Genomic DNA, 14,630 nt, shown 5'->3' on the forward strand with positions numbered 1-14,630 from the left:
AGGCAGCAAGGCTGGGTCGCACTGTAGGAGAGGAAGAGAGAGAGAAGACGAATTAGTAATCAAGATGGTTCCAAATTGGAATTTACAATGCAGAGATGGGAGAGCGAAAGAGAATGAGAAAGAGGAGAGAGGACTAGAGAGAAGATCAGATAAGATGAGGGAGAGAGAAAGAGGAGAGAGGGAGACAGAGAGAAGATCAGATAAGATTAGGGAGAGAGAAAGAGGAGAGAGGGAGACAGAGAGAAGATCAGATAAGATGAGGGAGAGAGAAAGAGGAGAGAGGGACAGAGAGAAGATCAGATAAGATGAGGGAGAGAGAAAGAGGAGAGAGGGACAGAGAGAAGTTCAGATAAGATGAGGGAGAGAGAAAGAGGAGATAGGGAGACAGAGAGAAGATCAGATAAGATGAGGGAGAGAGAAAGAGGAGAGAGGGAGACAGAGAAAATCAGATAAGATTAGGGAGAGAGAAAGAGGAGAGAGGGACAGAGAGAAGTTCAGATAAGATGAGGGAGAGAGAAAGAGGAGAGAGGGAGACAGAGAGAAGTTCAGATAAGATGAGGGAGAGAGAAAGAGGAGAGAGAAGTATAATATTAAGAAATGCTATGGAAGGAAAGTAGTATAAACCTACCAAAAAACAATTAGGCAACAACACATTCTATCCCATATAGACAACTTCCTGGACAAAACTTTCCACTAAGTTTTAGATGCACTATTGTTAAGTGACTGTCCCACTGGATGTCATAAGGTGAATGCACCAATTTGTAAGTCGCTCTGGATAAGAGCGTCTGCTAAATGACTTAAATGTAAATGTAAATGCAGTAGAAAACCTAAACAGTATATTTGACCTCTCCAAAACCACTTCTCCAATCGTTTTGGTTCTTTAACAAAGAACAAACAACAAAAACATAGTATACATGATGAAATACAAATCTTAGAATCAACTATTAAAGACCAGAACCCACTGGGTTCTCTAATTTTATTGAATGAACTACAGGACAAAATACTAAACCCTCCAACCCAAAAAGGCCTGTGATGTTGATGGTATCCTAAATTAAATGATAAAATATACAGACCACAAATTCCAAATGGCTTAAACTGTTTAACATCATCCTTGGCTCTGGCATCTTCCCCAATATTTGAAACCAATGACTGATCACCCCAATCCACAAAAGTGGAGACTCATTTGACCCCAATAACTACAGTGGGATATGTGTCAACAGCAACCTTGGGGAAATCCTATGCATTATCATTAACAACAGACATGTACATTTCCTCAGTGAAAACAATTTAACTGAGCAAATGTAAAATTGGCTTTTTACCAAATTACCGTGAGACAGACCTCGTATTCACCCTGCACACCCTAACTGACAAACAAACAAAACAAAGACAAACTCTTCTCATGCTTTGTTGATTTCAAAAAAGTTTTAGATTCATTTTGGCATGAGGGTCTGCTATACAAATTGATGGAAAATGGTGTTGGGGGAAAAACGTAACACATTATAAAATCCATGTACACAAACAACAAGTGTGCGGTTAAAATTGGCAAAAAAAACACATTTCTTTCCACTGCCACACCCTGATCTCTTTCACCTGTCCTCATTATTGTCTCCACCCCCTCCAGGTGTCGCTTGTTTTCCCCAGTGTATTTATCCCTGTGTTACCTGTCTCTCTGTACCAGTGTATTTATCCCTGTGTTACCTGTCTCTCTGTACCAGTGTATTTATCCCTGTGTTTCCTGTCTCTCTGTACCAGTGTATTTATCCCTGTGTTTCCTGTCTCTCTGTACCAGTGTATTTATCCCTGTGTTTCCTGTCTCTCTGTACCAGTGTATTTATCCCTGTGTTTCCTGTCTCTCTGTACCAGTACCAGTGTATTTATCCCTGTGTTTCCCTGTGTTTCTCTCTGTACCAGTGTATTTATCCCTGTGTTTCCTGTCTCTCTGTACCAGTGTATTTATCCCTGTGTTTCCTGTCTCTCTGTACCAGTGTATTTATCCCTGTGTTTCCTGTCTCTCTGTTTCCCTGTGTTTCTCTCTGTACCAGTGTATTTATCCCTGTGTTTCCTGTCTCTCTGTACCAGTGTATTTATCCCTGTGTTTCCTGTCTCTCTGTACCAGTGTATTTATCCCTGTCTCTCTGTTTATTTATCCCTGTGTTTCCTCTCTGTACCAGTGTATTTATCCCTGTGTTTCCTGTCTCTCTGTACCAGTGTATTTATCCCTGTGTTTCCTGTCTCTCTGTACCAGTGTATTTATCCCTGTGTTTCCTGTCTCTCTGTACCAGTGTATTTATCCCTGTGTTTCCTGTCTCTCTGTACCAGTGTATTTATCCCTGCGTTTCCTGTCTCTCTGTGCCAGTTCGTCTTGTACGTTCAAGCCTACCAGCGTTTTTCCCATTTTCCTGCTTTGCCTTTTCTCCTTGTTCTAGTCCTCCCGGTTTTGACCCTTGCCTATTCTGGACTCTGTACCCGCCTACCTGACCATTCTGCCTGCCCTGACCTCGAGTCTGCCTGCCACTCTGTACCTCCTGGACTCTGATCTGGTTATGACCTTTTTGCCTGTCCACGACCATTCTCTTGTCTATTCCCTTTGGATTTATTAAACATCTTAAACTCCAACTATCTGCCTCCTGTGTCTGCATATGGGTCTCGCCTAGTGTCAAGATACACAGGGCCATGGGGTGAGACAAGGATGCAGCTTAAGCCCCACCCTCTTCAACATATATATAAACAAATTGGCGCGGGCACTAGAAAAGTCTGCAGCACCCGGTCTCACCCTACTAGAATCTGAAGTCAAATGTCTACTGTTTGCTGATGATCTGGTGCTTCTGTCCACAACCAAGGAGGGCCTACAGCAGCACCTAGATCTTCGGCACTGTCAGACCTGGGCCCTGAGTAAATCTCAGTAAGACAAAAATAATGGTGTTCCAAAAAAGGTTCAGTTGCCAGGACCACAACTACAAATTCATCATTGCCCTAGAGCACACAAAAAACTATTCATACAGTGGGGCAAAAAAAGTATTTAGTCAGCCACCAATTGTGCAAGTTCTCCCACTTAAAAAGATGAGAGAGGCCTGGAATTTTCATCAATAAATAATAATAATAATAAATGCCATTTAGCAGACGCTTTTATCCAAAGCGACTTACAGTCATGTGTGCATACATTCTACGTATGGGTGGTCCCGGGAATCGAACCCACTACCCTGGTGTTACAAGCGCCATGCTCTACCAACTGAGCTACAGAAGGACCAGAGGTACACTTCAACTATGACAGACAAAATGAGAAAAAAATATCCAGGAAATCATATTGTAGGATTTTTAATGAATTTATTTGCAAATTATGGTGGAAAATATGTATTTGGTCACCTACAAACAAGCAAGATTTCTGGTTCTCACAGACCTGTAACGTCTTCTTTAAGAGGCTCCTCTGTCCTCCACTCGTTACCTGTATTAATGGCACCTGTTTGAACTTGTTATCAGTATAAAAGACACCTGTCCACAACCTCAAACAGTCACACTCCAAACTCCACTATGGCCAAGACCAACGAGCTGTCAAAGGACACCAGAAACAAAATTGTAGACCTGCACCAGGCTGGGAAGACTGAATCTGCAATAGGTAAGCAGCTTGGTTTGAAGAAATCAACTGTGGGAGCAATTATTACGAAATGGAAGACATATAAGACCACTGATAATCTCCCTCGATCTGGGGCTCCACGCAAGATTTCACAGCGTGGGGTCAAAATGATCACAAGAACGGTGGGCAAAAATCCCAGAACCACACGGGGGGACCTACTGAATGACCTGCAGAAAGCTGGGACCAAAGTAACAAAGCCTACCATCAGTAACACACTACGCCGCCAGGGACTCAAATCCTGCAGTGCCAGACGTGTCCCCCTGCTTAAGCCAGTACATGTCCAGGCCCGTCTAAAGTTGGCTAGAGAGCATTTGGATGATCCAGAAGAAGATTGGGAGAATGTCATATGGTCAGATGAAACCAAAATATAACTTTTTGGTAAAAACTCAACTCGTCGTGTTTGGAGGACAAAGAATGCTGAGTTGCATCCAAAGAACACCATACCTACTGTGAAGCATGGGGGTGGAAACATCATGCTTTGGGGCTGTTTTTCTGCAAAGGGACCAGGACGACTGATCCGTGTAAAGGAAAGAATGAATGGGGCCATCTCTTGTGAGATTTTGAGTGAAAACCTCCTTCCATCAGCAAGGGCATTGAAGATGAAACGTGGCTGGGTCTTTCAGCATGACAATGATCCCAAAAACACCCCCCGGGCAACGAAGGAGTGGCTTCATAAGAAGCATTTCAAGGTCCTGGAGTAGCCTAGCCAGTCTCCAGATCTCAACCCCATAGAAAATCTTTGGAGGGAGTTGAAAGTCTGTGTTGCCCAGCAACAGCCCCAAAACATCACTGCTCTAGAGGAGATCTGCATGGAGGAATGGGCCAAAATGCCAGCAACAGTGTGTGAAAACCTTGTGAAGACTTACAGAAAACGTTTGACCTCTGTCATTGCCAACAAAGGGTATATAACAAAGTATTGAGATAAACTTTTGTTATTGACCAAATACTTATTTTCCACCATAATTTGCAAATAAATTCATAAAAAATCTGAAAAATGTGATTTTCTGGATTTTTTTCTCATTTTGTCTGTCATAGTTGAAGTGTACCTATGATGAAAATTACAGGCCTCTCTCATCTTTTTAAGTTGGGAGAACTTGCACAATTGGTGGCTGACTAAATACTTTTTTGCCCCACTGTACCTTGGCCTACACATCAGCGCCACAGGTAACTTTCACAAAGCTGAGAACGATCTGAGAGACAAGGCAAGAAGGGCCTTCTATGCCATCAAAATGAAAATTAAATTTGACATACCAATTAGGATCTGGCTAAAAATGCTTGAATCAATTATAGAACCCATATGGTTGAGAGGTCTGGGGTTTGCTCACCAACCAAGAATTCACAAAATGGGACAAACATTTATCAAAAATATAATTTGTGTACAACGTAAAACACCAAATAATGCATGCAGAGCAGAATTAGGTCGATACCCGCTAATTATAAAATTCCAGAAAAGAGACGTTAAATTCTACAACCTTCTAAAAGGAATCGATTCCGAAACCTTCAATAACAAAGCCATCACCTACAGTGAGATGAACCTGGAGAAGAGTCCCCTAAGCAAGCTGGTCCTGGGGCTGTTGAGAAAGGCCGCCAAAGGCAGACCTGGCTCTCAAGAGAATACAGGCTATGTGCACACTGCCCACAAAATGAGGTGGAAACTGAGCTGCACTTCCTAACCTGCCAAATGTATGACCATATGTATGACCACAAACCAAATTTTGATAAACTCTCATATCTACTGGGTGAAATACCAGTGTGCCATCACAGCAGCAAAATGTGTAACCTGTTGCCACAAGAAAAGGGCAACCAGTGAAGAACAAACACACTGTAAATACAACCCATATTTACTTTGATCTATTTTCCCTTTTGTACTTGAACTATTTGCACTTAATATAAGATTTGAAATGTATTTATTATTTTGCAACTTTTGTGATTGTAATGTTTACTGTTAATTTGTATTGTTTATTTTACTATTGTTTATTATCACTTGCTTTGGCAATGTTAACATGTTTCCCATGCCAATAAAGGCCTTAAAGTGAAATTGAATGAGAGAGAGAGAACCCAAAGAGAGAGAGAGAGAGAGAGAACCCAAAGAGAGAGAGAGAGAGAGAGAACCCAAAGAGAGAGAGAGAGAGAGAGAACCCAAAGAGAGAGAGAGAGAGAGAGAGAGAGAGAGAGAGAGAGAGAGAGAGAGAGAGAGAGAGAGAGAGAGAGAGAGAGAGAGAGAGAGAGAGAGAGAGAGAGAGAGAGAGAGAGAGAGAGAGAGAAAAAAGAACAGAATCCCATCATCTAGCTGGTCCTGGGGCTGAGTTCTACTAACACGCTGAATCCTCAGAACCAGAAAATCCAATAAATCGGAATAAACCAAATTACAACACTGTCAAAACAAAACTACATTACTTATTGACAGTGGCATAAAAGACTTAAGTAAAAATACTTTAAACAAGAGAGCATCCCTGGTCATCCCTACTGCCTCTGATCTGGCGGACTCTATAAACATATGTGTTTCGTTTGTATATGAGTGTTTGAGTGGGCCCCTGGCTATCAGTAAAAAAAAAAAATCAAGATTGTGCTGTCTGGTTTGTTTAATATAAGGAATGCAAAATGATTTATACTTTTACTTTTGATACTTAAGTATATTTTAGCAATTATATTTACTTTTGATACTTAAGTATATTTAAAACCAAATACTTTTAGACTTTTACTCAGGTAGTATTTTACTGGGTGACTTTCACTTTTACTTGAATAAAAGTAAATATACCTTAATAGAAAATTACTCAAGTATGAAAATTGGGTACTTTTTCCCTCACTGCTTATTGGGGAGCACAATCGACAGTACACCGTGGCAAACTATTTGACCTTGGTTACTGATCAAAACTTTAGAAAACCCTTGAGAAAGTACAGGCTCAGTGAGCACCGCCTTGTCATTGAAAAGGATAGACACAGGAAAACCTGGCTCCCTATAGAGGAATGGCTGTGCAACCACTGTACCACAGCAGAACCTGGCTCCCTGTAGAGGAATGGCTGTGCAACCACTGCACCACAGCAGAACCTGGCTCCCTATAGAGGAATGGCTGTGCAACCACTGCACCACAGCAGAACCTGGCTCCCTATAGAGGAATGGCTGTGCAACCACTGCACCACAGCAGAACAGCAGAACCTGGCTCCCTGTAGAGGAATGGCTGTGCAACCACTGCACCACAGCAGAACCTGGCTCCCTATAGAGGAATGGCTGTGCAACCACTGTACCACAGCAGAACCTGGCTCCCTATAGAGGAATGGCTGTGCAACCACTGCACCACAGCAGAACCTGGCTCCCTATAGAGGAATGGCTGTGCAACCACTGCACCACAGCAGAACCTGGCTCCCTATAGAGGAATGGCTGTGCAACCACTGCACCACAGCAGAACCTGGCTCCCTATAGAGGAATGGCTGTGCAACCACTGCACCACAGCAGAACCTGGCTCCCTATAGAGGAACGGCTGTGCAACCACAGAACCTGGCTCCCTATAGAGGAATGGCTGTGCAACCACTGCACCACAGCAGAACCTGGCTCCCTGTAGAGGAATGGCTGTGCAACCACTGCACCACAGCAGAACCTGGCTCCCTGTAGAGGAATGGCTGTGCAACCACTGCACCACAGCAGAACCTGGCTCCCTGTAGAGGAATGGCTGTGCAACCACTGCACCACAGCAGAACCTGGCTCCCTGTAGAGGAATGGCTGTGCAACCACTGCACCACAGCAGAACCTGGCTCCCTATAGAGGAATGGCTGGTCAACCACTGCACCACAGCAGAACCTGGCTCCCTGTAGAGGAATGGCTGTGCAACCACTGCACCACAGCAGAACCTGGCTCCCTGTAGAGGAATGACTGTGCAACCACTGCACCACAGCAGAACCTGGCTCCCTATAGAGGAATGGCTGTGCAACCACTGCACCACAGCAGAACCCGAGACAGAACTGCATTTCCTGACAAAATGTCAAAAATATAAAACAATTAGACAGCGTGATTTCCCCAAATGCGAAACCCTTATTCAAGGTTTCAAAGACCTCTCTGATGAGAGTAGGCTGCCCGTCCTGTTGGGGGAGGACGCAGAGAGCTGTGGGTTGGCAGCGCACTACATTGCTGCCAGACAGAAGATGAGGGACAGTGTGTGACAGACCTACTAACATGCACATGTCCTCTATGCCATTGTTATTGTTCAATGTATGGTTATTTTGACCCTTGATTATTCTTGTTACTGTTGTCCTGTTGACAATATTGATTATTATTATTTTAATTATGTTAATATTGTAAATCTCCAAAGTAAGCTTTGGCATTATGCACATTGTTACATTATGCCAATAAAGCAAATGTAATTGAATAAGAGAGAGAGAGAGAGAGAGAGAGAAAGAGAAAGAGAGAGAGAGAGAGAGAGAGAGAGAGAGAGAGAGAGAGAGAGAGAGAGAGAGAGAAAGAGAGAGAGAGAGAAGCAGAAGGAAACTCACAGAGATGTTAGTGTCCTTGTTGAGGATGACCTGGAGGAGGTGTGGGGGGAGGATGGGCGGGGCTTTGGAGCGTTCCTCAGGCCTGATCATGTACTGCTCCTGTCCATAGGGACCTGGAGGGGAGCTGGACAGGTCTAAGGACACACAATGACACACAGCATGTCATTCATATACTCTCAAATGGTGACTGATTTCTTGGGTTTTCATCAATTTACATAACTTATCCTAAACACCTGATCAGGATCAAGCATTACATCCTTCCTTGAAGTAATCACTGATCTGAAAAGGCTTGAATGGTGATAGGATGGAAAACCTGCCTACTCTTACCCAATCATGTACAGATCAGCGATTACCATGAGGAAGGAAACTTGGCCCAAACTTGCATGACCTTAATTAAGTCGGCAACTCTTGGTCAGTACAAGGCTATGCTTAACCCAAAGGGACAACACGGGATGAAAACCCTGCCTTCACAAATCCAATCATAAATAGATAAGGCTATACAAGCTTAATGTAAAGGACAACAGAGGATTAGAGGCTCTACTGACCTGAGGTGTCGGTAGATTCCAGAGAGTCCACCTGCAGAGCATCAAACACCTCAAAGTCCGACTGCTTCACCTCGATCAGGTTGTTGATGGTGCCCAACTGGCTGGTCACCACAGGCTGCGGGAGGGAGTGTTATAGCAGGGTTAATAACAAATAAACTGTGTGGATGGATCATCAAAACAAGGGAGTGTTATAGCAGGGTTAATAACAAATAAACCGTGTGGATGGATCATCAAAACAAGGGAGTGTTATAGCAGGGTTAATAACAAATAAACCGTGTGGATGGATCATCAAAACAAGGGAGTGTTATAGCAGGGTTAATAACAAATAAACTGTGTGGATGGATCATCAAAACAAGGGTGTCACGCCTTGGTCATTGTATTTTGTGTTTTTGTTATATGTTTGGGTAGGCCAGGGTGTGACATGGGTTTATATGTTGTTTTCGTATTGGGGTTTGTATTATTTGGGATCGCGGCTGATTAGGGGTGTTGTATAGGCTTGGCTGCCTGAGGTGATTCTCAATCAGTGTCAGGTGATTCTCGTTGTCTCTGATTGGGAACCGTATTTAGGCAGGCTTAGTTTCGCTTTGTATTTCGTGGGTGATTGTTCTTGTCTTTGTGTAGTTTCACCAGATAGGCTGTAATTAGGTTTTCGTTCCGTTTGTTGTTTTTGTATTTAGTATCAGTTATTTCATGTACCGCGTTTCTTTCATTAAAGTCATGAGTAACCAACACGCTGCATTTCGGTCCGACTCTCTTCTTTCAACAGACGAACGCCGTTACAGAATCACCCACCACTCACGGACCGAGCAGTGTGTAAACTGGCAGCGACAGCAACAGCATCAGCAGCGAAAGGAGGAATTAGACGGGAAAGGACCCTGGGCTCAGCCTGGAGAATATCGCTGTCCCAAGGAAGAAATAGAAGCGGATAAGCGGAGAGGCGCTGGTATGAGGAGGCAGCACGGCGACATGGTTGGAAGCCCGAAAAGCAGCCCAAAAAAATTATTGGGGGGGGGCTAGAAGGGAGTATGGTTATGCCAGGTAGGAGACCTGCGCAAACTCCCTGTGCACACCGTTGGGCTATAGAGACCGGGCAGGCACCGTGTTATGCTATGGAGCGCACTGTGTTTTCAGTGCGGGAGCATAGCCCGGTGCGGCACATACCAGCCCTTCCTATTGGCCGGGCTAGAGTGGGCATCGAGCCAGCTAAGCTTGGGCAGGCTCGGTGCTCAAGAGCTCCAGTGCGCCTGCACGGTCCGGTCTATCCAGAGCCACCTCCACACACCAGTCCTCCGGTAGCAGCTCCCCGCACCAGGCTTCCTGTGCGTGTCCTCAATCCAGTACCACCAGTTCCAGCACCACGCACCAGGCCTTCAGTGCGCCTCGCCTGTTCAGCGCAGCCAGCGCTTTTCTCCTCTCCTGCGCTGCCGGAGTCTCCCGCCTGATTAGCGCAGCCAGAGCCTTTCTCCTCTCCTGCGCTGCCGGAGTCTCCAGTCTGCCCAGCGCCGCCAGTCTGCCCAACGCCGCCAGTGCTCCCAGTCTGCCCAGCGCCGCCAGTCTGCCCAGCGCCACCAGTCTGTCAGGATCAGTTAGATCCACCAGTCAGCCAGGATCCACCAGTCTGCCAGGATCCGCCAGTGCCAGTCAGCCAGGATCTGCCAGTCTGCAGAGAGCTGTCAGCCTGCATGGAGCAGTCAGAGCTGTCAGTCTGCATGAAGCAGCCAGAGATATCAGTCTGTAAGAAGCAGCCAGAGCTGTCAGTCTGCATAGAGCAGCTAGATCCGCCAGTCAGCCATGATCTTCTAGATCTGCCAGACAACCAGTCTCTTCCAGATCTGCCAGTCTCTTCCAGATCTGCCAGACAACCAGTCTCTTCCAGATCTGCCAGACAACCAGTCTCTTCCAGATCTGCCAGTCAACCAGTCTCTTCCAGATCTGCCAGTCAACCAGTCTCTTCCAGATCTGCCAGTCAACCAGTCTCTTCCAGATCTGCCAGTCAACCAGTCTCTTCCAGATCTGCCAGTCAACCAGAATCTTCCAGATCTGCCAGTCAACCAGAATCTTCCAGATCTGCCAGTCAACCAGTCTCTTCCAGATCTGCCAGTCAACCAGAATCTTCCAGATCTGCCAGTCAACCAGTCTCTTCCAGATCTGCTAGTCAACCTGAATCTTCCAGTTCCGCCAGCCAGCCAGGATTTACCGGAGCCTACTACCTGCCTGAGCTTCATCTCAGTGCTGGGCTTCATCTCAGTGCTGGGCTTCATCTCAGTGCTGGGCTTCCTCTCAGTGCTGGGCTTCCTCTCAGTGCTGGGCTGCCCCTCTGTCCCGAGCTGCCCCTCTGTCCCGAGCTGCCCCTCTGTCCCGAGCTGCCCCTCTGTCCCGAGCTGCCCCTCTGTCCCGAGCTGCCCCTCTGTCCCGAGCTGCCCCTCTGTCCCGAGCTGCCCCTCTGTCCAGTGGGGATCTGGGTGAGGACTATTAGGCCATGGTCGGCGGCGAGGGTGGATTATCCCAGGACGCGAAGGGGAGGAACAAGGACATTAATGGAGTGGGGTCCACGTCCCGAGCCGGAGCCGCCACCATGGACAGACGCCCACCCGGACCCTCCCTATGGTTTGAGGTGCGTCCGGGAGTCCGCACCTTAGGGGGGTTCTGTCACGCCTTGGTCATTGTATTTTGTGTTTTTGTTATATGTTTGGGTAGGCCATGGTGTGACATGGGTTTATATGTTGTTTTCGTATTGTGGTTTGTATTATTTGGGATCGCGGCTGATTAGGGGTGTTGTATAGGCTTGGCTGCCTGAGGCGATTCTCAATCAGAGTCAGGTGATTCTCGTTGTCTCTGATTGGGAACCGTATTTAGGCAGCCTTAGTTTCGCTTTGTATTTCGTGGGTGATTGTTCCTGTCTTTGTGTAGTTTCACCAGATAGGCTGTAATTAGGTTTTCGTTCCGTTTGTTGTTTTTGTATTTAGTATCAGTTATTTCATGTACCGCGTTTCATTCATTAAAGTCATGAGTAACCAACACGCTGCATTTCGGTCCGACTCTCTTCTTTCAACAGACGAACGCCGTTACAAAGGGAGTGTTATAGCAGGGTTAATAACAAATAAACCGTGTGGATGGATCACCAAAACACAGCTGAAAATAGCTGCACTGTTGTATTTGAAAAATATTATTAAACCTTTATATGTTCAGGTTAGGCCTAAAATAAAATAAAAATGACATCATAGATGGAAATAAGTCACGGACTTCATTGTGCTATCCCTGTCACATTTTAAATGGATGTACTTGTGTGAATGTATTTTTTTTAACAGGCAAAAAAAAGTATATCAATCTAGTAGTCTAGTTTAGGCCAGAGCCATATGTAGGGTTTACCTCTGAGGGGTCATGGACCCACTGTCCGTCCACAAAGAACTTGTACTGGTGCTCTCCCTCTGGCAAGTCCAGGATCGCTACAAAGTCATTGTGGCTTGGCGAAGAAATACTGTGTTAATACACTGCTAATGCACTATTAACTGTGTCAAAAGTGTTGTCACTAATAAAATAGTATAACAGCAATACAGTATGCAGGCCAGGGCCTCTCCTTTCCCCTGCCCTACCTCTTATTGAGGTGGATCTTGTTGCCCCAGTTGTTAAAGGATCCAGCGATGTAAACCTCCTTCCCTCCTCCGGCCCAGCGGATAACTGTGGGCCTGGACTGAGGCCCGGTCTTCACCAGGTCATCCAGGTCGGGCTCCTCCTTGTCCGACACCTAACGGGAGAAAATAAACTCAGTTTAAATCAAAATGTGGAAATGACAGGGGCTCTACGCTTTTTGTGATTCCTCGCATATTATCTCCTTGCCTCCTTGGAAGAAAAGGTCCAAGGTCCCTCACATTGGACCTTCTTCTCCAGTGGGTTTTGAGGAGGCGAGGAGAAAGGTATCGATAGAGAAAGAGCCAGGGTTTATCTCACTTGGCTAATATGGCTTCTACTTCTCTTCCCATCATCATCTTCTTAATCTGCACCGGAAATGTACCCCCCCCCCCTGCATCTGTTGTTCATGCAACTGTTTAGTGTGATGGTCTTTACGCCCCTGCCCCCAAATATCCTATGTTCCAGAGCAGAGGTACCTTGGAGGACCCCAGACCGTGTGTGTTGAAGATGTTAGGGTCATCAGTGCTGTCCACCATCTTGCTGGGCTCGTGGTCTTTGTCTCTGCTGTCAGAGCGATGGGCCTTGGCGCCATGGCGGTCTCCGGACATCCGGTCGCCTGTGTTACCCATGATCCTTTACTAAGTTTCCTGCCAGGACAAGCTGAAAGAAAACATACAGTCATCATCATCATCTTACAAACAACAAGACATAACTTGCCACCCATACCAACCTCTGAACATTACTTGCATATTTCAGATTAGTTAGATAAGGTCAACAACAACAGGATGCTTGATGCAGAGAGACTAAGGGGGACTGGATATATGTTTTGCCTTGTCATTTGAATAACTAGCTAATGTTAGCTAGCTAGCTATACAGAATTTCCAGCAAATCTATGATCAATGTGTACAGTTGCTGACATTGGCAACAGAGCTGAATATTGACTGTACTTAGCTAGCTAAAGTTAGTCATGTTGAGCTAGCTATCTAAACAGCTGACTTGTTACCAGAATTGGAAGTGCTCTGCTCGGCCCACCACCAGCTGGCTAGCCCACTCCTGAATCAACAAGTCGGGTCATGGATGTGCTGCTCCACGAGCACGAAGAAACAAACTTGAACGACCAAAGCAATCTGGCTATAACTATAGTCTAGATCAGAATACAGAATTGAACAAGGCAAAGGCTACAGTTAGTTCCCTTAGCAGTTAGCTAGCATAAATCGCTCCCCCTGACCGCCGCAGGGAATATGTTTTGCTGCCTCTATACCTATCGTGGGCTATACTTAGGGTGTGATTGTGAAATGCCAACCAGTGACAACGCTAACATCGTGACATGCCATGTTGATCAATCGGTTCTGTATGGGACAGTTACTCACCAAATGACACGATTCGAAGTTTGTTTAACACTGAGTCCTCCTCTTCAACTTTGACGTCAACATTCTTCTTCACAATGTTATTCCACCAACTACGGATCCCCACCAGGACAAACTATGCAGTCATTGGGAAAAATAGATGAACCTGTTTCATAAACAGAAATAGTGAAACACCTAACCCAAGATCAGATAGAACTGGAATTAGCATATATCGTTAACCAGCAACACACATATACAGTACTTTACGGCAAACCAGCCCTGTGTACTGTGTCATATTTTACCAATAGAAACGTTTAATTTTCATTTGTGTCATTTATATAAGAACATAGACTAATAGACATCACCCACAGTCAGTAAAATGGTTGTATTTCGGACTTTTTACGTTCACTACTGAGAAAACGCCAGTTACTGAGTGGATGTGCAGGAAACATGGCCATGTCGAGTGAGTCGCAGCAATTGGTCCATCTCCAGTATGATCATCCTTTGTGTGCTTCAGTAGTGTCATGAAAAATGAAAGAGACATGAAGTCATTCATTATTTCATATAACTAAATATGCCCAATTAGGAGCTTAGTATAGCGTGAGTTATTCAACAGTATTGTAATGTATTTTAGAGAATACTGTACAGTAGACCAGCAGAAGCTTAGCACTGATGGAAAACTTGTGTGGTTATATCATATAATAATAAATGCCATTTAGCAGACACTTTTATCCAAAGCTACTTACAGTCATGCCTGCATACATTTAACATATGGGTGGTCTAGGGAATCAAACCCACTACACTGGGGTTACAAGCACCATGCTCTACCAACTGAGCCACAAAGGACCATTATGTCTTCTAACGATACCTATTTCACATACATTTGAGGTTTCATACCACCAGACACAGAAAATCACAAGGCTGACAAAAAAATCAGTCCACAAAAACAACAATGAAAGCTTACTAAGCAACAGTCCAGTCAGAGCCTTGCTG

General features: G+C 45.1%; 1 protein-coding gene across 1 annotated transcript in view; it reads right to left on the reverse strand.

Annotated features, from left to right (window-relative positions):
• Window positions 1-13,773, reverse strand: part of LOC124009844 (5'-AMP-activated protein kinase subunit beta-2-like) — a 20,201-nt gene extending 6,428 nt beyond the window's left edge. Inside the window, exons 1-7 of the mRNA XM_046322043.1 lie at window positions 13,662-13,773; window positions 12,768-12,951; window positions 12,255-12,406; window positions 12,031-12,124; window positions 8,662-8,776; window positions 8,117-8,250; window positions 1-21 (exon numbers count right to left, since the gene is read on the reverse strand). The exon at window positions 1-21 is cut by the window's left edge and continues 48 nt beyond it. Coding sequence (XP_046177999.1) covers window positions 1-21; window positions 8,117-8,250; window positions 8,662-8,776; window positions 12,031-12,124; window positions 12,255-12,406; window positions 12,768-12,920 — 669 coding nt within the window. The 5' untranslated portion in view covers window positions 12,921-12,951; window positions 13,662-13,773. The remainder of the gene's footprint in view (window positions 22-8,116; window positions 8,251-8,661; window positions 8,777-12,030; window positions 12,125-12,254; window positions 12,407-12,767; window positions 12,952-13,661) is intronic.
• Window positions 13,774-14,630: the final 857 nt, after the last annotated feature.

The sequence above is a fragment of the Oncorhynchus gorbuscha genome, linkage group LG22, assembly GCF_021184085.1.
Source record: "Oncorhynchus gorbuscha isolate QuinsamMale2020 ecotype Even-year linkage group LG22, OgorEven_v1.0, whole genome shotgun sequence".
Lineage (NCBI taxonomy): Eukaryota > Metazoa > Chordata > Actinopteri > Salmoniformes > Salmonidae > Oncorhynchus > Oncorhynchus gorbuscha.